Raw genomic sequence first — 27,519 nt, 5'->3', positions numbered from 1 at the left:
GATGGGACGGGATCCACAGCTGGAGATGCTGTTGGGCGTAGTCAGAGGTGTTCCAGCTCTGACGAGGAAAGTGATGAGGAAACGCCCGGGTTAAGGAGGACAGCTGACAGTGATGAAGATTTGTAACTGGCATAAAATGGGGCTTGGGAGCAATTGCAAATTGCGTCGGGCAAGGTAATCTGGGCAAACGCTTGGGATCCGTGTGTGTGTGGGACGCTTCCCTGAAGACTTGTGTGCTTTCCTGTGCTGAGACGTAAGTTGATTGGAATCCAAGGTCAGACGGCGGGAGGGATTGTGTGGGCATTTGTTTGTGCAAACCTGTGCTTACTCTTATTAGCTTGACCTTCCGTCGTCTTTCTGACGGACGCCATCTCCTGCTTTGAGAACCCGGACTGAACTGACCACGGCTTGTCTTCCCCCCCCCTTCTTGGACTTGGAAAAACTACAAACGTCTGCTTCTGGCTTTGATCTACGGAACGGAACTGGTCTACTCTACTTCTACAATCCTTGGCTGAATTGCTCGTGTTGGAGATCCTGTCTACTGTGTGTGTGTGGGAGCGACGCAAGTTACTCTAAGCACAGTGCTGGCAGCAGAGAGGAATCTGCTGCCAATTAGTTGCATTCTTTGTATCTTTTGTTCCTTGGCTTTCGTTCTGTTAATACCTAGGCTGAAGCAAGCAGTTTGTTTTTACCCGGATTAAACTCCGGTTTAATCCGGTTTATCTTTTGAACATTTACTTTTGTCCCTTTTTGCGCTTAAAGGCAAAAACTGCCTGGCCCTTGTGTTTTTACGGGCATTTTTGAGTTCTGTAATCTAATAAACTCTGTTACTTTGAATCTTGTGGCGTTCTGTCCTTGACAGATTGCCCGACGCCCATAAAAAGTTTATTGCAGCAATAAACCCGTCAGGAAGACGATGGATGAGTTAAGAGCCAAAGTAGACCAATTGCAAACGGCCTTTACCGTAAGCCAAACAGCTTTTGCTGTGAAAGGACATGTTTTGACTCCTGAACGCTTTGACGGAACCAGGTGCAAGTTGCCAACCTTTTTGGCACAAGTGGAGCTTTATTTTTCTCAGCTCAGTGCTCATGCTTTTCCTACTGACACTAGTAAGGTGGCTTTTATTTTGAGTTTGTTGACCGGTTCCGCAGGACAATGGGCCACTAATTTAATTTTGGGAAATGACCCAGTCAAGGACAATTTGAATAATTTCAAAAAGTTGTTAACTGATACTTTTGGGGATCCTCTCCGCACGGAGAACGCTGGGTGGGCCCTGTATCGGTTGAAACAGGGAAAGGGGACTGTTTTGGATTACTTAAATAAGTTTAACCTGTATCGCCACCAGCTGGATTGGGGGGAAAATGCATTCATGCTTTTATTTACTGCCGGGTTAAGTGATATGCTCCAGGATGAATTAGCACGCTTGGAGCCGGCTGAAAGCTGGGACGCCTTAGTAGCTAAGGTGCTGCGTTTAGACGCAAGGTTCGAGGCTCGTAAACACTCAAAAGCAATGTGTGCGCCACCCATGCATGTAACCAGGGCACCTGTGGTGATGGGGGAAGAGCCCATGGAGCTTGGGGTCTTTAAAAAACTGTCTACAGAGGAAAAGAGCCGTAGGAGGCAGCTGGGCTTGTGTTTGTACTGTGGGAATGCTGGGCATTTTGCCAAAAATTGTAATGTGAAACCTTCCCAGCTTTCGGGAAAAGGCCAGCCCTAGTGCGACGTGAGTCCAACGCACTAGGGCTCCTCAAGCAGTCAACTGAGGGGAGGAAGCATGTTTTCGTACCCATTACATTATCTGTTGGGGGAAGGGAACTTGTTTCTACTCTGGCACTGCTGGACTCAGGAGCTACAGTCTCTTATGTAGATATTGAGTTTGCTAAGAAGCATGGCATTCCTAAAGTGCGCAAGGCATGCGACGTGTGGGTGGAAGGAGCAGATGGGAGACTGCTGGAGACTGGGGTGGTTAACCAGGAAACCTCAGCAGTAACGTGGGAGGTGCAGGGAGTAACGGGAACGTTTGTGTGGGATATTACGAGCTTGCCTCGATATGATGTGATCCTGGGGATGGATTGGCTAGCTGTAGTAAACCCACAAGTGGATTGGGCAACACGTAAAGTGATCTTAAAGAGGCAGGATTGTTGCACTCTAAACGTTACTCATGCTGATATGGAGGGAGTGCCTGCTGAGTATGGGGAGTTCTCTGATGTATTTTGTAAAAGAGAAGCGGACAAATTACCACCGCACAGGCCATATGATTGCGCCATCAAGTTGGCAGAAGGTGCGAAACTGCCAGCAGGGAGGCTGTATGCCTTGACTGTACCGGAAAGGCAAGCTTTGCGGGAGTTTTTAGATGAAAATTTAGCCAAGGGGTTTATTCGCCCATCTAGTTCTCCAACTGCGGCACCAGTATTCTTTGTAGCCAAAAAGACTGGGGAACTTAGGCTGGTCTGCGACTATCGGATCCTAAACAAATACACCATTCGGGATAGGTACCCGCTCCCTTTAATCTCGGAATTGTTATCAAGGGTGCAAGGGGCTAAGGTCTTTACCAAGCTTGACCTGCGGGGGGCCTATAACCTAATCCGTATACGGGAAGGGGATGAATGGAAGACGGCATTTAACACGTGTTTCGGATGCCACGAGTTCCGAGTCATGCCTTTTGGGCTTTGTAATGCTCCTGCGGTCTTCCAGAGGTTCATGAACGATGTGTTCAGGGACCTAATTGACCAATTTTTAGTGATTTATTTGGATGATATCTTGATTTTTTCTAAGGACGAGAAAGAACATCGTCAACATGTCAAGCAGGTTCTGCACCGACTGCGGGCTAATGGGCTTTTCGCCAAGGCTTCCAAATGCGTCTTTCATGTGCCTGAAGTGGAGTTCCTAGGTCATGTAGTGTCAGGTAGGGAACTTAAAATGGACCCACATAAGGTTGACGCCGTCAACTCATGGCAGGAGTTGAAGACTAAGAAGGATGTACAAAGGTTCTTAGGTTTTGCTAATTACTACCGGGAGTTTATTCCGAATTTTGCAAAGCTCACGGTACCTTTGACGCAGCTTCTGCGCAAGAAACAGCCATTTGTGTGGGGGCGGGAAGCTCACGAGGCGTTTCTACAACTTAAGTCTAGTTTTCAATCGGACAACATACTAACCCATCCTGATGTTGACAAACCGTTCGTGGTAGAAGCGGACGCTTCTAGCTACGCGTTGGGGGCTGTATTGTCTCAGAAGGACTCCTCAGGGACCTTGCGTCCCTGTGGATTTTACTCGCGGCAACTAACACCCTTCGAGCAGAACTATACCATATGGGAGAAGGAGTTGTTGGCGATTAAGGTGGCGTTTGAGGTGTGGCGGCACTGGCTTGAAGGGGCACGGCACCAGATCGTGGTCAGATCTGATCACAAGAACTTAGAGCACTTGCAAACAGCAAAGAAGTTAAACCAGCGTCAAATCCGATGGGCTTTGTTTTTCTCCAGGTTTAACTTCAAGGTGCAGTTCGTAGAGGGGAAGGCAAACTTGCGGGCCGATGCTTTATCCCGCAAGCCGGAGTTTAAGACCAATGAGCAGGTTGTATGTCAGACCATCTTGCCTACTGCCTCTCTGTGTGTTGTAGATAATGAGCTCGGGTTACATGACCAGATCCTTGAGGCTCAGAGGGATGATGTGTGGACACAGGAGCAACTGATGCTGCTCTCAGCAGGTAACCGTACCATACTGCCGCATCTACAAGATCAAGACGGAGTATTGGTACGCAGGGGACAGGTCTACGTACCAGTGGGGGCCCTCAGGTTGGAGGTGATTAGAGCCCACCATGACGAACCCATGGCTGGGCACTTTGGCAGATTCAAGACCGTGCAGCTCATTACCAGGAGCTATTGGTGGCCAAAGATGCGGCAAGACATTCTGCGCTTTTGCGACAGCTGCGCCGTTTGCCAGCAGAGTAAGACGCCTGTTGGGCGCCCTAGAGGGTTGTTGTCGTCTTTACCTGTTCCGGACAGGCCATGGCAAATCATTTCCATGGATTTCATTTCAGATTTGCCTAAGTCTGGGGGTTATACTTGTATTTGGGTGGTGGTGGATTTATTTAGTAAACTGGCTCATTTTATTCCTTGTTCAACCATTCCGGCGGCCCCTACGTTGGCCTTACTATTTACTAAGCACATCTATCGTTTGCACGGAGCACCCGAGGTGATTATTTCAGATAGGGCTCCGCAATTTGTGTCACGCTTTTGGAAACATTTCCATGAGTGTTTGGGGACTAAGTTAAACGTGTCTTCAGCTTTCCATCCGCAAACGGATGGACAGTCGGAACGGGTTAATGGGCTCTTAGAGCAATATCTGCGTTGTTTTTGTTTAGATCAACCCACGGCTTGGGTGAAGTGGTTACCGGTGGCGGAATTTGCTTACAACAATGCGGTGCACACGTCTAGTCAGCATACGCCGTTTGAGCTAACTTATGGTTTTCACCCACGGGGAGGTGTGGCGCCGTCGACCAATGTGGTCTCTTCGGACCCTGTGTACCGCTCTACGGAAATGGCTGCATTGCATGATGTTGCCCGTCGCTTACTGTTGGAAGCTAAGGCAACGCAGAAGACTCAGGCTGACCGCCACAGGCAGGCAGGGGAGGAGTTGGAAGAAGGGGATTTGGTGTGGTTATCTTCCAAACATATTAAACAGGCTGGGGGAAAGTTTGCGCCTCGGTATTTGGGTCCCTTTCCTATCGTTAAAAAGATTTCTTCCGTTGCGTTTCGTTTGCGTTTACCGTCTAGTTTAAAGGTCCATCCAGTCTTTCATCGTTCGCTGTTGAAACTTGATACCTCTAGTCGTCGTGGTGCTATAGCGGAGGGTATCACTGCCACTTCTCCGCCATCGGGGGAGGAGGCCTTTGTGAGAGGGGATAGTGTTATGATTGAGCCTCATGGCTCTGTTATTGACAGACGTGGGCGTAAGACTCCTCGGGAGTCAGATACTCTCGAGGAGCGAGAGAGAAAAAGACTGCGAGACATATTTGCAGCACCATCTGACGAAGAATCTTTCGAAGGGTTTACGGAGAGAATGGAGGAGGGGCTGGTTAGCTCAGAGGAGGATGAGATGGATTGGACTCGGGTGAGGGAGGAATCGGGTGCCACTGGTCATGATGGGACAGAAGATGAATGGGGACCTTCAGGATTAGACCCATGGCTTAGCTGGAGGGATGGGACGGGATCCACAGCTGGAGATGCTGTTGGGCGTAGTCAGAGGTGTTCCAGCTCTGACGAGGAAAGTGATGAGGAAACGCCCGGGTTAAGGAGGACAGCTGACAGTGATGAAGATTTGTAACTGGCATAAAATGGGGCTTGGGAGCAATTGCAAATTGCGTCGGGCAAGGTAATCTGGGCAAACGCTTGGGATCCGTGTGTGTGTGGGACGCTTCCCTGAAGACTTGTGTGCTTTCCTGTGCTGAGACGTAAGTTGATTGGAATCCAAGGTCAGACGGCGGGAGGGATTGTGTGGGCATTTGTTTGTGCAAACCTGTGCTTACTCTTATTAGCTTGACCTTCCGTCGTCTTTCTGACGGACGCCATCTCCTGCTTTGAGAACCCGGACTGAACTGACCACGGCTTGTCTTCCCCCCCCCTTCTTGGACTTGGAAAAACTACAAACGTCTGCTTCTGGCTTTGATCTACGGAACGGAACTGGTCTACTCTACTTCTACAATCCTTGGCTGAATTGCTCGTGTTGGAGATCCTGTCTACTGTGTGTGTGTGGGAGCGACGCAAGTTACTCTAAGCACAGTGCTGGCAGCAGAGAGGAATCTGCTGCCAATTAGTTGCATTCTTTGTATCTTTTGTTCCTTGGCTTTCGTTCTGTTAATACCTAGGCTGAAGCAAGCAGTTTGTTTTTACCCGGATTAAACTCCGGTTTAATCCGGTTTATCTTTTGAACATTTACTTTTGTCCCTTTTTGCGCTTAAAGGCAAAAACTGCCTGGCCCTTGTGTTTTTACGGGCATTTTTGAGTTCTGTAATCTAATAAACTCTGTTACTTTGAATCTTGTGGCGTTCTGTCCTTGACACATCTTCTGAACTGCTTCATTCCCAGCTTCTCAGGCCCAATAATCAGGGGCTAAATAGCAATCATTGTTGCTCATCACATTTGCCGTCATTTCAGATTAATTCCTTTGTCTCATCAAAGTCAAATGAATTTTGTTGTGTCTTGCATTACCACCATACAGACTATTTTGTTTTGTTTTTCATAATTACTCAGCGGAAGTAGTCATAATGTTCACTTCTTTGGATTTGTAATTTTGAAAAATCACTTGGATTGAGCTGTTATCTGTATAAAAAAGAAAAGCAAATTATTACACCGTAGCTTTTGTTAGCTAAATCTGGTTTTTCCGCTTTATGTATCTCTCCATGTCCATCATGTTCTTGCTGTTTACCTCTAAATCATTTTGGAAGTGACCTTTCATTTTTCACCCTTTACAAACTGCTCTTATGGTTTGTGGTTTTCTTTCTGGGGTCTGTTTTTCATTTTTCATAATGATATTGTGTGTGTATATATATATGTTATGTTTTAATTTTAGCTTTTTAATTTTTTCTCCAAGTATTTGTTAAATTAAATAAGCAGGCATTTAAACAGGTAAGAAAAATAGAGGACGTTGTTGTTTTGTGCCTTCAAGTCATTTCCAATCTATGGCAACCTTAAGGCAACCCTGTTGCAGGGTTTTCTTAGCAGGATTTGTTCAGAAGAGGTTGCCATTGCCTTCCTCTAAGACTAGGAGCACATCTACACTGACCATATAATACAGTTCAAAGTGAGCTCGCTTAAAGCTGCAGCAGCCAGATAACACACACCGCCAAAGTACATTGTAGTATGGGTCAAAGAGTTTAAAATGCATCCAGCAAAACTGTATAAAAGTCCAAGATAAACCCCTGGATGTACATCAGTGAATCCCAAAATGTAAACCACATCACAGGACAAAAACAGCTTCTCAGAATGCCAATCACAGTGGAGACACCTGCCCATGCTGCAGCACTTTGTAAAATTCAGTACGCAGAGTTTGGGGGCTGCCAAAAATGTCTCAAGGGCATAGCTGGGTAGCCAAAGTCAATTGACCTCTTGGAACAGGTAATTGATTACCACTGTTACTTTGCCTTCTTGTTTCTTCCTCCTATGTCTCTGGAGCAGTTGTGCGCATCTTGCCAGGAAATGAAAAAACCAAAAAGAAAAAGTAAAAAAAGAAAATATATTCCCTGGCAGCTGTCAAGCCATGACTATTTTGGATTCTGAAGCTGGTTTGAGGCCACCTTCCACTGTTAATATAATCACCATCCCAGCCTCAAGCTTGTTCCAGCAAAGTCAGTCCGATCATCCACACAGAGAAACTGTTTTCTGTCAAATTGCTTCTGAGCTTAAGTGGTCAGTGCACATGATCTAAGAGAAGGTTGACTTTCTGAAGGTCATCCAGTAGATTTCAATACTCATCAGGGATTTGAACCCTGGTCTCCAGGGTCATAGTCCAGTGCTCAAACCACTACATCACACTGGCTTGATGTTAACAAACATTTTGTGTTGTGACTGCGCCTTCGGGGATTATGGTTGATGGGGATGGAATTCGAAGAGGAAGAAAAAACCCTCGTGATGAGGGTTCACTGGAGGAGTTGCGCAGGAAGCGACTTAGAGAGCTATATGGGGGATCTTCTGAGGAAGATTCAGATGGGGAGATGGATGCTGAGGAACAGGTGGTGGCTGGGGAAGCGGGCACTGAATGGGCACAGCCACCGGAGATGTCTGGGGATTTGGGACTTATGGATACTTCTGAACCTGGGGTTTCTGCAGGAGCTGATCCCAATTGGGATGCTTGGAGAAGGGAGGATGGTTCTTTAAGTGTTCATGGGGCTAAGTGTGGGCAGGATAATTGGGACTCCGACGAATTGCTAGGTACTCCAGATCCACGAGCTCTAGCTGTGTGGAGCTCAGACTCTGAGTAGATTTGGGACACCTGGTGTTTGGGTGTGAGTGTTTGGTCACCCAGGAGGAAGGGGAATAAAATGGGAATGTTTGGCCACTGCACTTTGCGTGTGGCAAGGTGTTGCTGAGGCGCCATTGGGATCTCTGTGTTTCCATGAAGACTGGACTTGGACTATGATTTGAATCTGCTGTCATCACCTAGCTTGGCTCTCGCTGTGTCTTATCGTGGACCTGTTTTGGATGACTGCACCCTCTTCAGACCTTGGATCGGAATTTGACCTTGCTACTGCCTTCGCCCTGTGATTGATGACTACTATCGGCTTTTGACTCCTGGCTTGCTCTTTGGACACCGCTGTTATCTCCTGACCTGACCTTGGAATCCCGGACGACGTCTTTTCACCATCCTTTTGGAGCCTTCGGCTTTATCCACATTGTGGAAGCAGTCTGCTGCATTCTTAGTTTGTTTGTTTGTTTCCTGACCAATTTGGTGTTTCCTTTTGGGAACTGTTCCTTTGAAAACTACAGAGCCGGCTGGCAGGGCTTGGACTCAGAAAGTGCAGTTTGCACTAAGTTTGTTTAGCTTTGTTTTTACCTGCTTGTGTTACTGAATTATATTTTTGTTTGAACTGCTCTTGAAGCACTGATAGTGAAGTGTTTCAAGGTTTTTTCTGTGTTAACATTACTTTTTGGCTTATCTGCTGAATAAACTCTATTTTTGTTCGCTAATTGGCGTCTGACTCTTGACATTTTTGTTTCAGATTAATATTTCACTTTAAAGATTGCAAATTGAAAGAGAAAGTATAACAGTATAAACAGGATAATATTAGTTTAATTTGTTTATGGCTGCAATATCTATATGACTTATCATAGTGTGGTAGGTCTGTATGATGACTTATGCTTGACTAAGCTATATACCACCATATATAACTCCTCATATGGCAATTCTTTGCTTTGTAGGGAGCAGACAGGATTGCAAAAACATCTGGTTATGTCCTGGTAACCAGATGTGAAATGATTACAGCAGCAGAGAGAGCGCCAGAGTGTCCCAGAGGATCTTAGCACTGATGTAATCCTTTTGCATCTGGGTGTGGAATTATACTTCTCTGATCCTTTTCGTTCCACACAAACTATAGAATAGTTGTTTAGTAAGTTAGGGGAAGGTTTTGAGTGCTATGGTGGAAAGGAGGGAATACCAACTCCCACTGCACCCAAAAAAGGATATGTGCACACGCATGCGAAACTGTTGCATGTATGTATAACAGGATTCCAGCTACAACTTCATTAAGTGAAAATACTATTTTAAGCCAACTCCATCTACCATTCACATTTCTAGTCATTTTCAACCATTTTTGGACCTCTGCTCCCAGACTTTTTCATCATGGTACCCTGTTCCCCTGGCAGCAAGGTTTTAACTTTTGAGAACCCCCATGCTAGAGAATCCACACAGTCAATATAAGTATACACATCACAGTAGATATATAGCTGCTTCAATATTGACATAGAAAGCAGACCCATATTTGAAAGAATGCTGTCTTCATGTTAGCAAACTGGGTGCCAGTGCATCTAATCTATTCACTTCTGCTTCTGTCCTCTCATTAGCATGATTGATACACAAACCAGAAATATTTAGTAGAGAGGTCCTTGAACCTTTTAAACAGAGGGCACAGTCCCTCAGACTGTTGGGTGGCGGGGATGGGGGGGGTGGATGGGACAGGGACAAATATAGTTTGAAAAAAAATGAACAAATTCCTATGCACTTATTTGTAGTGCAAAGAACATGAAAGGACAATACAATATTTAAAATGAAAAACAATGTTAACCAACATAAACGTACCAGTATTTCAATGGCAAGCATGAGCCTGCCTTTGGCTGCTAAGATAGTCAAGTTAATTAGGATTGTTGTTGTATGTAGTTGTGATCCTAAGTCTAGGGCAGGGGCCGGATAAATGACCTCGGAGAGCCGCATCCAACCTGCAGGCCTTAGTTTGGGGACCCCCAACTTAGTGTGTTGTCTGAACCTAGAATTCTGATTTGTTGCTTTTTTTTTTTTTTTGGTAAGCCAAGTTCATATATCAGAATTCGTTCTTGATTTACGAATCTTGGCTAGTATGTATATGAAGTAACAATGTGACTTGGCTGTGTGTGATTATGGCATCTTATGTTCTTTCTTGTTTTGTCTCAGGCAAGATGCAAGTCATTGGGTTTTTGATCAGGGTGATCTGACCTTCTTTTTTGATTTGGGGGTCCTGCTTTTTCTGACTACTGGGACAAATGTATATCTTGAACTCACATCCCATGTCAGTTCCCCCATTATTTCCTTTTAGCTGAGCAATAAAAAAATCTTCTCTTATGAACCACAAATTAAAGAGGCAAGCATCAATCTCTTATGTTTACTGAACAAGGCTACAGATGCCAGGTGGATTTTTTATTACAGAATTTCAATGTTTGCTTTATTTTTCATTAAGCAGCAAAAGTTACTTACATTTATGAAGGACCTATTATGAATATTTGTATAAACTGGTGGCAAGTCAACATACTATTTTGGTACATTTCTGTTTCATGCTGGCCCTAAAAAAATTGGACCATTTCACTGAAACTATCATTTATGTTCTACCTTCACAAAGTTCAGTCATGCAGGTTGTTGTCCGCACTCCATCTGCATCAAAAGACGATTGATTACCCCTGAATTATGTATGGATTTAAGGGTACTTAGCACTGTTGAAGATGCAAGATAAGGATATTTTAGCAGGACTTCATAGGAAAATGAAATAGACCAAGAGTGGGAAAAGCTGCTACGTGATGAGGCCAGAGTGAAGGTGGGACAGAGTAATCTTTGCTCGGCTGCTCCTGCATTGGCCATGGGAAATCAACCAGCCAGGGATGATTCTCAATCCACAAGACACTTTTTCCTTTTTCAAGCAAGGCAAAGGCTATCTGAAGGATGGAGGGGCCCCACCTTGCACTGCCTGTGCCACCCAACAAATGAAAGCCAGGAGGAAGAAACCGAGAGTGGAAGAAGGGGAGTTGACACTCTTCCTCCCACTCAAGGCAAGGCCACCTGGGATTTTCTTTCTTCTGCTCTTGCATGTCTGTTGTGGCTTGGTTCTCTTTTGAGATGAAAGGCTGCCAAGTTTGCATATGTGCAGCTAGGGTTCCCTTGGGAGATGCTTGCTCTGTTATTCTGCAGCTGGAGTCTAAGAATAAGGATGCTCTGGGATGTTATGTGCATTTGGGGGAGTTCAAACATCTGTGTTTGTAATGATGGGTGGTGTCAGGAAGCTCTGTTTGAACACCCTTGTGCCGTATTAGAAGGGAGGGGATGAAGCTACAGAAAAAGAGTTCTTTTTTGCCCTGGTCTGAACAATTTGAATCAAGATGGGGACTACATGTTAGGTTTATGGAAAGAAGAGCAGCAAGATTCAAGGTAAGATTCAAAGATTAGATGTCAGCTATGTTCAAGCTTGCATTTCCCAAAAGCAGTGCACTTAAAGGGCATGTGTTATATTACGGCCACTTTTTAATATTTCATAACAACTGAAGATATAAGTGCTCCTGAGGAGGAGTAATCAGCTGTAATCTTGGAGTAGGCGCTAAGGGGAGCATAACCTTCTCTCTCAAGTCATTATTTGGTTTAGAAGAGGTTGTGTCAGGTATATTTTCTGCTGTGTGCAGCTTTCTGAACACACTATAGTGCCCCACTCTATAAACATATTTGGCAGCAAATTCTCCCAGCTAGCACTAGATTTCATATAGCGGAGTGCACAGTTTTATTCCTGTATTATCTGAATGTATATGCCTGAGGAAGGAAGTCTGCAAATTCTTCTCTTGAACTGTTCTAACCTTGTTTCCAGAAGGAATCTTGATGTGTGCATGTTTGATGATAGTAGCAGTTCTTTAAAGGCCCTGCATTAGGTTTTTTATACTGCAGCCCTATTCCCTAAATATAGACTAATTTATACAAGCACACAGAAGTATCAAGGCCCTTCATCACCTGACTTTTGAAATACTTTAAATTTACTATTTATTTATTTAATTATTTTCTTGTTTTCTTACAGAGCAATACAGTATGTGCATGCATGCGTGTGTGTGTGTGTGTGTGTGTGTGGTGTGTGAAATTGTGGATCTTACAGCTTTCAAGACTTTCCAAAATGGGAGGAAATTTCTATTACTCTGACAAGTTTTTGTGTCTCACTACCACTGTGAATAGGGAGAGGTTTGTTTTGTGTGTGTGTGTGTCAGGAGCGACTTGAGAAACTGCAAGTCGCTTCTGGAGTGAGAGAATTGGCCGCCTGCGAGGACGTTGCCCAGGGGATGCCCGGATGTTTTTTGTTGTTTTACCATCCTTGTGGGAGGCTTCTCTCATGTCCCCACATGGAGCTGGAGCTGATAGAGGGAGCTCATCCGCGCTCTCCTCGAGTGGGATTCGAACCTGGCAGCTTGCAGAACAGCAGCCCAACCTTCAAGTCACAAGGCTTTAACCCACTACTCCACCGGGGAGAGATTAAAACACAGGGACTAAAATTTATAAATTATGATCCAAATGAAAGAATTTATTCTAATAATGGAATCACATAATTGGAAGGGACCACAAAGATCACATATTCTAGTCCTTTCTGGAAGAGAAACACATAGCTAAAGCGTGTTTGTCAGGTGCTGTCCAAGCTCTGTTTGAAAACAGCCAAAAAGTAAGACTCCACTGACTTCTAAGGTAATTTGGTGAACAGTTCTTACCACCAGGAAATCCTTATCTGACATCTAAACGTTTTTTCAAGATGTACCAGTACAAAGACTTCTTGAGAAACTCAAAATTCTCTCCTTACGAAAGGGGCAGTTAGCCTCACACACAACAGAAATTGCTTGGATCTCAATGGAAATTTATTTGCATTTAATAGTATATTGAAATGTTATTGTCTGTCTTTTACTGCCCTTTGTCCCTGGTCACAACCTGGCCAAACTAGGGAATATGGAGATCATTCAAGATCATAACAACTAACAACAGAAGTAACATCTGAGACAAAATGAAAGCCTGAAAGTGACTCTTACAGGATTACTTTCCTTGTTCTATATGTTGTTTAATGTTTTTGCCCGATGAAGATGTCAATGAAGCTTGAAAGCTTGCATGATATATTTTGTAATATCCCTGGTTTGGGAACTTTGGATTTTGTTGTATTATTAAGTGCATCACCCTGAGGATGGTATTGAAGTGGTGTTTTCCTCCCACTACATTTGTGAAGACTGCTGTGTGTATAATAAGGGTCTTTATGAGACACAGCCACCTTCCTTCCAATGAGACATCTCTTTGTTGACAAGGGTAGCGCAGGGAGACTTCTACATCCTCCTCCTTTGGACAGCCAAATGTGCTTTAGGATTGCTCAGTCTCCTACTTCATTTCTGTGCTGTGTTTTTCCCAGAGCAGTCGAGGTAACATAACCTTTATAATGCAGACTCATGTTATGAAATAAAATAAAATAACATAAAAGAACAGGGAGAAGAGAAGAGGAAAACAAGGAAATCAATGCCAGCGCATTCGTTTATTAGCCAATATAGTCAACACACAGCAAACAAGTGGAACGGCTACTTCAGGAAACAGTTCAGGGAAAGGAAAGGCCCACGTGATCTAAGGCAGAAGGACCTTTTTGCCTGATCTTTGGCTTGAGTATCTTCAGGTTTCTTTCCTTTTTGTGTTCCTGAGGAGGGTCTCTGACATTACAATACTGGCAGTTATATTTTTTATCCTTTTCTTTACGACCCCCAGCATGAAATTCACTCTTTTCATACTCAGTACTACAATGATTTTTTCAATAACCTTAATTAAAACCTGAGACCCTTTTCCTAATCAGATACTGCTTCCTGGCTGGGACCTGCCAACCTGGCTGCCCTCCTGCTTACCACCCTTGCCTGCCTACTCAGGAGAAGGAGACTGTTCTGTGGCCCCTCCCTCATACTCTGGTAGGAAGGGGAAGGGAGTGGAGGAGAAGGGATTAAAACACCTGCTGGCTGGACGCTCACCACCTTGCCCACTTGTCCTCCTGCTTACCACCCTGCCTGCCTACTCAGGAGGAGACTGTTTTGCGGCCCCTCCCTCATTTGTCTTCTGCTGTAGGCTACTGCCCCCTCCCTGTCCCCCAGCACTGGTGAGTGGACATAAGGAGGGAGGAAAGACTTTAAAAACTTCTGATTTTATTTTCGAGATGGGATCCAACCAACTAAACCGGGACTTGTTGGACCTTTTGTTCTTAGAGAATGAGTGCCTTACTGAAAGTTTAGGCTGCCTTGGAGTGTTACTAAATCGATTAAGTGACTCAAAATCACCAAAAAGAGCCTCCATGGACATATTGCAGGCAGATAAATACTTACCAAATGATAGTCCAGCTGAGGTGTTCCTTGTGGGGGTAAGTTCCTTGCCAAGATCATCGCAGCCTCTGAGTCCACCATCATGGCCCCTGATACCCTCGGGGGGAGTTTTCCAGGAGGCGACAGTCTTGGAATGCTCTTTTGGGGGATATTGCCCTTTTGGGGCAAATCCTGATGACACCTGTCCCTGGTCAAACCAAAAATCTAGGAAGGCCATGGGGGCCATGGGGGCAGATCCGCCTCAGTGGATGGAAGCAGAGCCATTGGACATATCTGCAATCCTGCAAAAGAATCCAAGGACGATCACCGAGGCCCAAAAGCCGGAAGATCGCTGCAGACGTCGTTGTCTTCCCTTGTCTGAAAGATCAAGGCCTTGAAAATGGCGCCTGGTGCGGGGATTGTTAAAAGGGAATTGACCTCCCTATGGCTAAGGCCCAAAGAGAAACAGCACATGTGTAAACGCCATACGAGAAAGAGACGGAAGCACCATCTAGGGAAAGGCCCCATTTCCGGTGAGGACATCTCCAAAGTAACTGCTCTTGAGGGGAATCCAAATGAAGTGGTAGTTTCCGGTGGGAGCTCCTCTGGAGGAGATGTCTCCGGCCGAAGAAACTCTAAGGGGGCCGATGCTGAGAAAAATACTGAAGAAGCTCTAACTTAGGATGCCCCAGTGAGTAAGATCGCACCCAGAGGGGCTTTTGCGGGGGCTGAGAACATTTCCGCTGACATACAGAACAGAAAACTGCCCGGAAGTCAACGTTCTGAACATGTGTTGGTTAGAGCCACAAGCCCTAGTTCATCGAAACACAGAGCCCAGCAGAAAGGCTACAAAACTAGAACTTTTTGGGGGGCTGGTTTTAGGGCCAGGACAAGAATGCCGAAGTCACTTTCAACACAAAGGATGAATATCTCTCCAGTTAGGGCCACTACTAATACAAACAGGGAAGATAGGGCCACAGAAGAGGGTCATTCCAAAAACCCAGCAGCTGGGGGCTCATTCCCTTGGTGCAACGGAACACCTGCACGTCCTAAACGATGTTTAGGAGACTTCGCATTTACTCCAACTCCGCTGTGCCCACAGGTTGGTGCTCAAAATCATACCCCCTCGGGCCTTGCGTCATTCCCTTTTCTGGAGGTGGTTCGAACATCGGGTACCTAACTGACACTACAGACGAACCCAAAACTGGGAGGACGATCGCAGTAATCATCGGGAGAGGGATATATGAGAATGATAGCATGCTGGTCTGTAAAAAGAGACAAAGTCAGTGACAGATTCGGCCTTCATCTGTCCTACGTGATATTCCCAAATGTGATAACAGTGGTCCTAGGTCAGTGCCAGAGAGAGGTCGAGTCAATTGGAAACTCGTTCTCTTTCCAACTTGCGTTCCATCCCTAGGCATACGGCCGAGAAGGTGCTACCAACGCCTCTCCTGTCCTTGCTACTATTCAATGCTAGGTCTATTGTCAACAAAACTGCTACCCTCTCTGACTTTATTCTTGATCAAGCAGCGGACCTGGTTTGTATTACAGAGACCTGGATCCGTGAGGGTGATAACATTCCCTCACATGAACTGACACCTCCAGGCTTCCAGATATTTCAACAGCCACGGAGTGGGGGTCGGGGTGGAGGGGTAGCAATACTCTCCCATGATTATTTTAACATCAAAGCTATTCCAACTCCAAAGATAGCCGGTATTGAGTGTGTTGGTGTGGTCCTGGCTAGCAGGGAATCCCTAGCCATTCTTGTAGTTTACCGCATGCCTGGGTCTCCGGGAGAGAGTCTGCTGAATTTATTAGATCTTGTGGCGGACTGGGTCCTGAAGTTCCCCAGACTTATTGTTCTGGGTGACTTTAATGTACATGTCGAGGCACTGCCATCTTCATCTGTGACTAAGGACCTAGTACCAACCTTTGAAGCTCTGGGGCTCTCACTACTCAAGACTCACCCTACTCATCGGGCCGGCCACACTCTGGACCTGATTTTTAATATCGGAGTACGAACATCTCTATCCACGGTTATTGATGTTCCCTGGTCTGATCACGCTGTCCTGAAGGCCCGGATTAAGATTCCATCTCCTCCTCCCCATCCTACCACACCAATCTTTGCTCGGTCTAGGAGACTCATGGAACCTGCTAGGTTCTTGAATGCCCTTAAGGGCCTGGGAACTGTGTGCGTCACTCTCAATGAGCTAGTCAACACCTGGAATGTCAGTTTGTTGGCTGCCTTGGATGAGATTGCCCCCAGTCGCCTCCTTCGCCCTCACCGGAATCGCTCCCCCTGGTACACTAATGAGCTACGGACGATGAAGCAAGCATGAAAGCGGCTGGAACATCGGTGGCGACGGAAACCCGATGAGGTGTCACTGTCCGCTTTCAAGGCTTTTCGCAGGTCCTACGAATCAGCCGTCAAGGATGCTAAAAAATCTTACAATTCCTCCTTAATAGCCTCTGCTAGATCGTGCCCAGCTCAAGTATTCAAAATCGTCCATGCTTTGACCATTCCGGCTCCCTTAGTCCAAAACCCAGCAACCACGGCTCTTACAGCAGAGGCATTCCAGAAGTTTTTCACTGATAGAATCACCGTGCTTCAGCAGGAACTGCCCCCTACAGTTGATACCTTAAGTGAGCTTGAGACTTTGTGGCCGCTTAGTGGGCCTATCTTTGACCGATTTACTCCGCTTGACAAGGAAGATGTCGCTAGAATCCTGGCTGTTGCAAAACCAACCACCTGTTCCCTTGATCCGTGTCCCTCCTGGCTGGTGAAGAGCTGCCTGGAAGGTCTACTCGATCCGTTGAGTAATATAATCAATGGCTCTCTTGAACAGGGGGTCTTTCCGGACAACCTAAAAGAGGCAAGGGTTCGTCCCTTGCTAAAGAAGCCTAGCTTGGATCCCATGACCCTTGCCAACTATCGTCCTGTCTCCAACCCCCCATTCTTGGGTAAGATGATAGAGCGGGCTGTACTGGGACAATTGCAACAATTTCTGGATGATACAGCCAGCCTGGACCCTTTCCAGTCAGGCTTCCGCCCTGGCCATGGGACGGAGACAGTCCTGGTTGCCATTACAGATGAACTTCGTCACCAGTCTGATAGCGGCGGATCAGAGCTACTGGTACTTCTCAACCATACCGCAGCGTTTGACACCGTTGACTACGATCTAATGATTCACCGTCTCGCCATGTCTGGAGTTCGCGGTCAGGACCTCAATTGGTTCAACTCATTTCTGCGAAACCGGAGCCAATGCGTGGAGTATATGGATCAAGTCTCTGACAGATCTCCCCTCCTTTGTTGGGTACCCCAAGGTGCAATTCTCTCCCCTCTTCTCTTCAACATCTACGTTAGACCCCTTGCTAGTTTGGCTCGGAGTTTCAGCCTAGACTGCTATCAATATGCGGACGACACCCAACTCCTTCTGCGCTTGGAGCCTGGAGCAACGTCAATACCAGACAATTTCACCTTATGTCTGGAGGCTCTGTCGAACTGGCTACGTGCTAGTAGACTGAAGGTGAACCCAGCGAAGACTGAGATTCTTTGGCATGGCCGCTCGACTGGTCTGACCCATTTGCTACCCACCTTCGATGGTGCTGCCCTATCTCCTTCGCCTACCGTTAAGAGCTTGGGTGTCATTTTAGATTCGCAGCTGACAATGGAAGCTCAAGTCGCTGCTGCCAGCAAACAGGCCTTTTTCCACCTACGACAAGCGAGGCAACTGGCACCCTATCCATCTGATGAGGCGCTGGCAACAGTCATCCATGCCACGGTCACGTCTAGGCTGGACTATTGCAACGCCCTGTATGTTGGCCTTCCGATGCCCATGACCCGAAAGCTCCGTATTGTTCAGAATGCAGCAGCCAGGCTACTCACAAGAACACCCATGAAATGCCATATAACACCAGTGCTGCAGCATCTGCATTGGCTTCCAACTGATTACCGTGGTCTATATAAGATGCTAGTTCTGACCTTTAAAACTCTTTACGGCCAGGGCCCATCGTACCTTAGGGACCGTCTCTCCTTCTCTCATCATCGGAGGTCACAACCACCATACCAGCGAGACTTACTTTATGTACCGGGTCCAAGAGAAGTGCACTTGGAAAGGACCAGACGCAGAGCTTTTTCTATTTCTGCCCCTGCCTTATGGAATGCCTTGCCGCCTTATATGACAGCCATGCGTGAGTTAGGGCCTTTTACCCTACCACTCAAGACCTGGCTCTTTACTAGAGCTTTTAATCTATGTTAATTTTATCAATATTTGTATGTATACATTTTTATCCTTTACAATTTTATCTTGTAAATCGCCTATAGCATCATAGATGGAGGGCGATTAATAAGTAATTAAATGATGATGATGATGATGTAGGTGAAATAAGGTTTTCCCTGCCATTGTGCATAATGTCATGCCTACTTACACTGAAGTATATTTGCCATTTAGTAGCTCATTCACCCAATCTAGAGAGATCTTTTCGAAGCATTTCACAACCTGTTTTGGTCTTTATTGCACTTTATCATTTGGTATTAGCTGAAATTTTGTCATCTCATTGCATACCCCCAATTCCATATCATTTCCACATAAATTACAAATGTCAGATCCAGTACAGATGTTGGGGGAACCTACTTCCCTCCACTGTAAATAATGTCATTTTATTCCTTTTCTGTTATCAACATATATCATTAACACACCATATTGTATGAGTTTCCTTTCACAGTTTACTGTGAAAAGGAATGCACGGACAAACTTATTTTGATCACAAATCAGAATATGAGAAAGGGAACAGAAAAGTTATAACAGCAAATTTAACTTCTAACTGAGCACCATCATATTTATCAATTAAAATAGATCTGAAAACAAATGTTCGCCTTATGAAACAAAAATATTCTGAATGTGTATTTGCAAAATTATTTGAAGCAATGGTGGTGTTTTAAGTCTCTAATATTCTAAAAGTATTATTATTATTATTATTATTATTATTATTATTATTATTATTATTATTATATTTATACCCCACTTTATACCCCAAAGGAGACCCCAAGCAGCTTGACATAAAAGCATTAGCATACAATGTAATATATACAAATATGCAAACACTAAAATAGAATTACATATAAACAGTGTTAAAAATTCAGTTAAATTCACAGTTAAAAACTCTTAAAATATATTCAAAGTTAAAAACCACATTGCTTGGCTTGATATTATAATTTGAAAACATCAGATTCCAGGCTTCACCACTGATATATACCGTATATTTCATAGGTGGACACTTGGTTTCCCATCTCCTGCATCTGATGGTACAAGAATCTTCCCTTTCCCAACAGTGAAGAGCAGAATTCTATCTGTTGTTCTTAGGATTTTTGATACAACAGAAACACATTGATAGTTAGCTCCAAATAGCTGAGTAAGGAACATTAAACTCAGTCCAATTTATGTCTGAGTAAACAGTCTGTTTACTCAAACATAAACTGGACTGAGTTTAACATTCCTCACTCGCCAGCATGCCTACTTAGGACTGGAGCTATAATGGAGAAATAGTAGAAGTAAATTTCCTTGTCTGTTCCTGCCTCTTACAATAAATTTATTATAAAAGATTGAGATTTACATGTATGCAGTCTTCCAATTAATTTAGGTGGCAAATCACATCACTGAACTTAAGTAGACCTGTCTATTTGTTGCAAGGAAATAATAATAATAATAATAATAATAATAATAATAATAACTCCCATAAACTAGGAGTGGGCTGCAATTCTTCACATTCTTTGATTGTTCTTGCCAGATTGCTAATGGTGAGGGAGGACAGGAGTTCAGTACAATATGGAAGGCAACATATTTTCTCTACTTATACTAAAGAAGTTGCAACTAAGGAAGGTAATGTTTAAATAACATCAGAGGAAATGTATATACAGAATTAAAGAACATGTTCTGATGTTATTCAAATAATTAATATTTTATTGCATAGACTTCTTGTCTTGCTCTTGAAGTCATTGTCGCCTTAGTCGCATCAGCATCCCATTTTTCCCACCAAGACTGGGAAACAATGTGTTTCACAATTATTATTTTTTTAAAAAAACAGAACAATTAAAAACACGCAAAGAGTAAATATTAACATAATATTAAACTAGTTACAATATCAAGACACTTTAGTTAAAATGCAATTAAAAAGATAAAACAGTTCCGTTAAAACATAACAGCGCCACCAGCCCATTCTCATATCTGGCCTTCTAAAGGCTGTCAGGAAATCTTTTCTCCCTTTAAGCCATCAAGGAGCAGCTTTCTCATTTCCTCTCCCTCCCCTTTCTCTTTTGCTCAGTCTTCCAAGCAGCTCAACTTTACTATGTTGCTGCCACTTGTGCAATACTGTAGGTATGACGTTGCATTCTTTAGATTCCTCTTGAGAATAAGTCTGGCAAAGGTTGGAATACCAGGTAAGCCATAAATCAAACAACTAGGCTTTGCTCTGTTTTCACTTGCAACGTCCTTACCGTCCACCACAGAATCACCATGGAAGACAGGATACATTTTGGATCACATCGACTGCCCACCATCAAATGACATGGGAACTGACCAACATGAATGGTAGGACTGTGTTTGTGCATAGATTTAAAAACAGGTCCTTTGGCTTGCATGTATTTAAGGGAAGATTGGACACTGCTGTGTTTATTATTATTAAGTTGAAAGAGATTATGTTAATGGATCTATTTGTAATACCTTAGACTCACAGATTTATGAAGGATAGGGTTCAAATCTTCTCTCAGCCCTGGAAACACCCTGGGTTACCTCAGACAAATCACACTCTCTCATCCTCAAAGGAAGACAAAGGTGTCCATCTCCGTTCTGACAGGTGGCCCAAGCTGTGTTATTTTCTATAGCATCTGGAGTCCGGCATTGGAAATAATTTCATTGAAAGACTCCCTTTGATGCATTGCCCGGTGGAATGAAAGGCAATACAACATGTTTCATAGATACAAGATATGCCTCATAGGGTTATCATGCAGCAGTCAAGGGAAGAAAAATTACAGTGGAACTGCAAGAGCAAAAGGTGATTTTGGCCAGGTTTTCAGTACAAATTTCCCTTTTCTTTAAAGGAACAGAAAGCGGATGCAAGGAGCTTAGAGCAGACAGCGAAGAAGACACGTACAAAGTAGGGAAGGTGTAAACAGCCTTCAGTCCTGCCCCACCTCCGCCCACACAGGCACTTTGGGGCTTCCTTTCCAGGCCAATGGCAGGGAGCAAAGGCAGCTCGGAGATCTCAGTTGATGTTTAACCAGCCACGAAATGCTTGGCTTCTTCCAAAGGCAGAGTGTGAGAAAGAGAGAGAGACTGGGATTGTGCATGTGGCTGGACCTGAAGAGCTAGTTTGAGCCCAGCGGCCCAGGGAGGCTCAGGCGAGGACCACGGGCTCGTAAACAACTTGGTGACCTCCCGCCGCAGCCGGCCTCCTGCGCACACCCGGCCATTGTTCAGGACGGAAGGCGCAGAGAGAGAGAGAGAGAGAGATTGAGAGGGAGGGGAGGGGAAAGGAACCAACCAGCCCAGGTTCTGCCTGCTGCTGGCAAACACCAGCCGGCTCTAGCCTCTTCCTGCTTCTTTCTAGGTTGGCTCCTTAGGAGCCGCTGCCTTCCCCGCTCAGCCCCTTTGCCGGGAAGAGGCTCCCCCGCTGCTCGCCCGCTCAGCCTCTTTTGCCCCGCGCCAAGTTTCCAAGACGCTTCCCGAGGCCACCTTGGGGCCGCCCCCTTTCGCGTCAAGGCCAGGTGGCTCGCTTGTTTGGTTCTCCCCTGAAAGCTCCTCTTTTGCAAGACCCGTGGAAAGAGAAGCGGGGAGAGAAGACACTCCGCCGGTCGGGCCCCGGAGGGACTTTCTCCCGAGGAGCTCCGGCTGAGGTCAGTGGAGCTGTCTGCGCTTCGGCGCGGCTGCTCTGCCCTTCCCTGCGTGGGCCCCGCTCCCTCCGTGGGAAGTCCCCTGAGGCTGCCAGGCGGCCGAGTGGCCTAAGGTTGCAATCGTGACGCTTCCTTGCGCGTTTGCCCGGCAGGCAGCGGCTCCAAGGGGGCCCTGGGATCTCGAGGGCTTGGAGTCTGCCGCCCAGGCGCTCGCCACTCTTGCTTTGCAATGCCTTGCTTTCTGCCAGGGCTCTGGTAAACTGCAGCTGCTCTGGTGTGCCTTCAAATCAATCACTCCCAACATATGGAGTGCCTGTCACAGCGCTTCCTTGGCATGATTTCTTCCGAAGAGGTTTGCCTTGACCTACTTTTGAGGCCGAGAGAGCATGGCTTGTGCCCAAGTGTGTATTCAAACCTTGGTCTCTAGAGCCACAGAATGCACCTACCTGGTGGAATTAATGCAGGTTGGTATCATTTTAACTGCAGTGGCCCAAAGCTGTGGGCTCGTAGCTGCTGTAGTTTTACAAGGGGTTTTAGCTTTCTTTACCAGAATGCTGGTGCTTCAGCAAACTGCAACTCCCAGGATCCCATAGTATTCAGCTGTGACAATTAAAGTGGTACCAAATTGTTTTTATTCTACAACTAGCTTGTGTACCTGGCATTGCCCAGGATATTTGAAAAAGTCATCTTTTTATTTTACAAAGTGCAAAGGTTGTGGGTGAACTGCAGCTCACATCATGCCAGGTTAACCCTCTGAAACTCAATCAGTAGCTAAAGTTTGCCATGTTCATCAAGTTTGCTTTAGATGCATAATTGGTGGGGTTCAGTGTGTTCTCTGGCTGCAGGATGAACTACAGCTCTCACCATGGTGGGCCAGTCCCCCTCAATTCCCTCCAGTAGGTTCAGTTGGTCATGGGGATTCTGTGTGCCAAGTTTTGTCCAGATCCAGCATCGATGATAGTCACAGGGTCTCTGGATGTCAGTGAACTACAACTCCCAGAAATGAGGGTCAGTTCCTCCCAAAGCCCTCCAGTATATTCATGGTCATGGTGGTCCTGTGTGCCAAGTTTGATCCAGGCCCATTGTTGGTGGTGTTCACAGTTTCTCTGGTTGTAGGTGAAGTACAATTCCCAGAAATCGAGGTCTATCCCTCCCAAACACCTGCGGTATTCAAATTGGGGCGTATCAGGCATGCGTGCATCATTGTTTGAGTTCACAGTGCTCTCTGGATGTAGGTGAACTACAACTCCCCCAAATAGAGGTGAATTTCCCTCAAAGCCCACCAGATTTACACTATGCAATAAATATTTTTTTAAAAAAATCTAGTGTATTGTATCCTGCAAATGCTCCCCACAGAAACAGCAGTATTTCAGTGAACAAGTTGCACAATTTGGTGCAACTTGTTCACTGAAATACTGCTGTTTCTGTGGGGAGCATTTGCAGGATACAATACACTAGATTTTTTTTAAAAAAAATATTTATTGCATAGTGTAAATCTATGCATTTCTAATCAGATATTACTGCTGGGTAAGTGTACTTAGGACAGTAGCCTTAGTATTATACTATGCTTCTAGCATTCCTCAGGATGAATCAGGGGAGTGAAGATGGGTTTACTAAAGTGATCTATACAAAATACTTTAAACTGTTGTGTGCCTTCAAGTTATTCCTGATTTATGGTGCTCCTATCATAGGATTTTCCTGACAAGATATGCTATAAGGAAGGGCTGATATTCCCGTGGTGTTTGTTTTGCTGTCTGTGCCCCTGTTCAGAAGATTTCACTTCACTTTCTGTCTCTGTGATCATTGGATTTTTTTTTTAAAAAATGGCTTGTTGTGGAAACAAAGGTTGGGGATAAAGCTTCAGTTGAGACACCTTTTCCCATGATAACTCAAGAGTGAATTTCACTTTCTAGGGGTAGTTTTCCCTCACTTCCTGTTGTTTCACCACTGTTCTTAACAATGAGTCATGTGTAAGTTGGGTGTCTGTAACTCAGGGACTACCTTGTAGTAATGATTCAGTGAAAACATGTGCATGTTTCCTGCTTCCCCCATGTCAGTACATTTCAAGATGTGGAGATTTTATCTGCTTCAGTGTTTGTGTCAGCATCAAGAAAAGATAGTTCACTTTGCCTTGAGGTATTTCTCTTGAAGAAACTGAGACAATCTTGAATGAGCCATCAGATCACTGCAACACTGAGTCATGAACAGGTGGAAGTGTACAGACACATGATGGAAGAAGTTATATCTTTGATAAAAGTGCTTTAGATAAGCATATCAGGATTATTAAGAAAAAGAATCCTGAGAATTTTCTTATAGGTGTGAATATTTGTGGGGTTACTCCAAGGACCTGCTCATGGGTGGGATGGGGGTTAGTCTATACCCAAATTTTGAGATTTTTCTTCCCTTGTTTGAACTACGGATTGCCTGTGCAAAAAAATCTGTCTGGGCATTAAGTTGCTGAGTAGCCACCCGATACTCTAATAACATTCTTCACTCAAGAGACTGTGGTCTGCTTACAGAAGCCATATTTTAGAAGGTGAACTTTGAGTGAGCTTGGACATCTCTAGTTTCTTTCATTGTCTTTCCCTGCATACTGCGGGGGGAGAAGAGCAGTGTGGAAGTGGTTCTGAAGTTCTAGTGCCCAGTAGAGAACCTAAACACAATTATGGGTATCACTATGTACCCATGACTTGGCTGCACATTTTAAATGCAGACTTCTCCAACCTGCTGTCCTCCAGCTGTATTGGATTAGAGTTCTCATCATCCCCAGATAATCCGTATCCTTTAACACCAAAACAGTTAGGTAGAGTATGCTTTTGGTTTTCAAAGAGGAGCAGAAATGAATTGCCTGTCAAATTAGGTTTGCATGGGATTAAATTTGCATAAATTGCATTCCTCATTTACAAATTTATATTACTAGGACATGTTGGTTTCCCATGCCTCTCTTTAAATAAAACCCAAACCAGGCTTACAAGGGACTTTTATCACCACCCACCATAGCTCAGAATGCTAAGAATGTGTTGCCTGGCATTTGTGCTACAATCTGTAAAGGCAGCGTGGAGGAGAAACAAGCCCAGTGGTTTGAAGAGTTGACATTGGGCAGCTGCTACTGCTTCTCTAGAGATGGGCCTGGCTGCACCTCCCACCTTCTGAATGCAAGCAACCATCAAAAGATGCTTTGTGCATTGAGAGGCAGCTTGAAGCTTCCAAATAACACAGAAAGCAGTTTTGAAGGACTATGCAGTGGACTCCATCGTACTTGTCGTGTTGCTTCTAGAAAGGATACGTTACTGGTTTGGGACTGGATGGGATAGGAACACATGGGCTGTTGTTTTGGTATCCCCTTCCAGAGGAAGTTTTCATTGTGGTTTACAGGTGAGTTGTCTATATCCTCCTTCTAATTGCAGCACACGGCTTCTCTCGACTTTCTGGGTGTATGTATTTATCCTCAAGTTTCCTATAACAAGTTAACATTAACAGCTAAGCAAAACTGCAGAATAAAATCTAATGAAGTCTGTCAACTTAGCAGACTGCTCCGCTCCCCAATCTTTTTTCCCATGTAGTTAAGGGGATATAACAGTCCATAAACAGGAAGAGTTGTGTATTCAGTTTATGTCTGTGATACCGGAACCATGGGGAGGGTGGGGGGAAAACTGCATGCTCCATTTCCATCTTTTTTACCTTCATGCTTGTACAGGTCATAATCAAGTTTGCAGAAGATATTTGTAGATGAAGCTAGATTTCATTTTACTTTTTATTCATTTTCATGCAGGTGGAAAAATTTGGTTTCATTGTAGCTAACTGGAAGTGTTCTAAGGCAAAAGAACATTCATTTATAGGGGTTCAAAATTGTGTCTTGTGCAGAAATTTGCAAACAGTATCCAAGTGCTGCAACTGCAATACACATTTACATAATGATATAATTTTATTTTCATCCTGCCTCCTTGTTGCTGGCAATGATGTGGTTGTTTTTTGTTTGTTTTCATGGCTGTGGCATAGTGAGCTGTGTTTTCCTAATTTGGTCTTGGCAAATGGGGTATGTGTCATTTTTTTTGGATCTTGATTTATTGATTATAGTGATAACCTCAATGATTCTGAGATCATAGCTGCTGTCCTAGTAAGCCATGTAAGTGTAAACTCTTAAGTTCCAGTAATAATCACAATTAGAGAACAGTAAGGATGGTGTTTCATTTCCTTATTGTGAGGATTTTGTAATGGAAAGAAAATGTCATATGAGCTAATAGTACTGCACTTTGTTCTGTGATTTTTGGATTATTATTGTTGTTGTTTGCTTTATTTAAGCCCTGTCTTCCTCCCCAAGGGGACTCAAGGTGACTAGCAGTCACACTTTGAATGAATTCAAATAAGTCTAAAATTCTGTTTGCTTTGCTATCTGTTTCACTTCCAGCAGCAAGGAGGGCTTGGATCAGGTTATGGTTCAAATGAGTGCATATTTACATTTGTCTGTTCATGACTTGATGACTGTAACATGTGGGGCCCATTCTGGAGGTATCCTTGCAGCATGCAAGTTCCTGTGGTTTGCCTCCCCACTGAGCTATCTGAATAATATTAGAAATATTGAGCCATGTGAGAAAACCAAGAGAAGAGAAAGGTCACTTTTTTCACAGTGGTGTGGTGAATCTGTGTTAGGTTTTAATTGACTGTTAAAGAGCTATCCAAGGTGCTGAAACCAACCCAACAAAATAAATACTATGCTTTGGAAAGTTCAGACTAAAACCCAGAAGTGATTCATAATTCCATTCATTTTGGAACCAGTGTCCTTCATTTGACTTCAACTCTCTAGATTTCCCAGGCCACATGGTCATTGGCAGTGCTGATTGGGGGATTCTGAGAGTTGTCCAAAGAAGTAGCTTTTTTATGCTCTGTTTCTTTCCTTCCTTGGTTTGCTCCAGTTTTCATAAGAAGTGTAGTTAGTATGGGAAAGAGCTGTAGTCTGGGATCTTCTTGTGTTTTATGTAGGGTTCTGCAGTTATCTGAGTCGCTTAGTTAGGATCTTGTGGCCCCTAAATGGCCATGTCAGAACAGATCCTTCAGGCAAATTGCATGTGTGGATGAACCATCATATGTAATCCCATACAAAAAAATCTGCACATTGCTCCCAAAATGATGGTTTTGTCACAAGTCTATTAACACATTGTTTCAAGTTATCAAGTACACAATGATCAATCATGAACTAACCCAATGACACATGCGACTGGGTGATCCCACTGCTAAACTGACATGAGTTGAGAGTCATTATTTTTGAGACAGCAACACCCAGGATCCCTAGACAGCATGGTTATTGACTGGGGAATCCAGGTAGTTCAAAATATGACAGGATGT

General features: G+C 44.5%; 1 protein-coding gene across 11 annotated transcripts in view; it reads left to right on the top strand.

The window, feature by feature from the left end:
• The window catches only part of sh3tc2 (SH3 domain and tetratricopeptide repeats 2), a 75,068-nt gene that overhangs the window by 3,458 nt on the left and 44,091 nt on the right, over nt 1-27,519 (top strand). For 2 of the 11 annotated variants that reach the window (XM_062970444.1, XM_008104675.3), the window contains exon 1: nt 23,676-25,551. The exons of 1 other annotated variant lie outside the window; for it this stretch is intronic. In XM_062970444.1, the coding sequence (XP_062826514.1) occupies nt 25,497-25,551 (55 nt within the window). In that variant the 5' untranslated portion in view covers nt 23,676-25,496. 8 more of the 11 variants (XM_008104678.3, XM_062970446.1, XM_062970442.1 and 5 more) reach the window with 8 other exon arrangements.

This window comes from Anolis carolinensis, chromosome 2, assembly GCF_035594765.1.
Source record: "Anolis carolinensis isolate JA03-04 chromosome 2, rAnoCar3.1.pri, whole genome shotgun sequence".
In the NCBI taxonomy this organism is placed as follows: domain Eukaryota; kingdom Metazoa; phylum Chordata; class Lepidosauria; order Squamata; family Dactyloidae; genus Anolis; species Anolis carolinensis.
The sequence above is the reverse complement of the archived record's forward strand: the minus strand, read 5'-3'. Positions and strand labels throughout refer to the sequence as shown.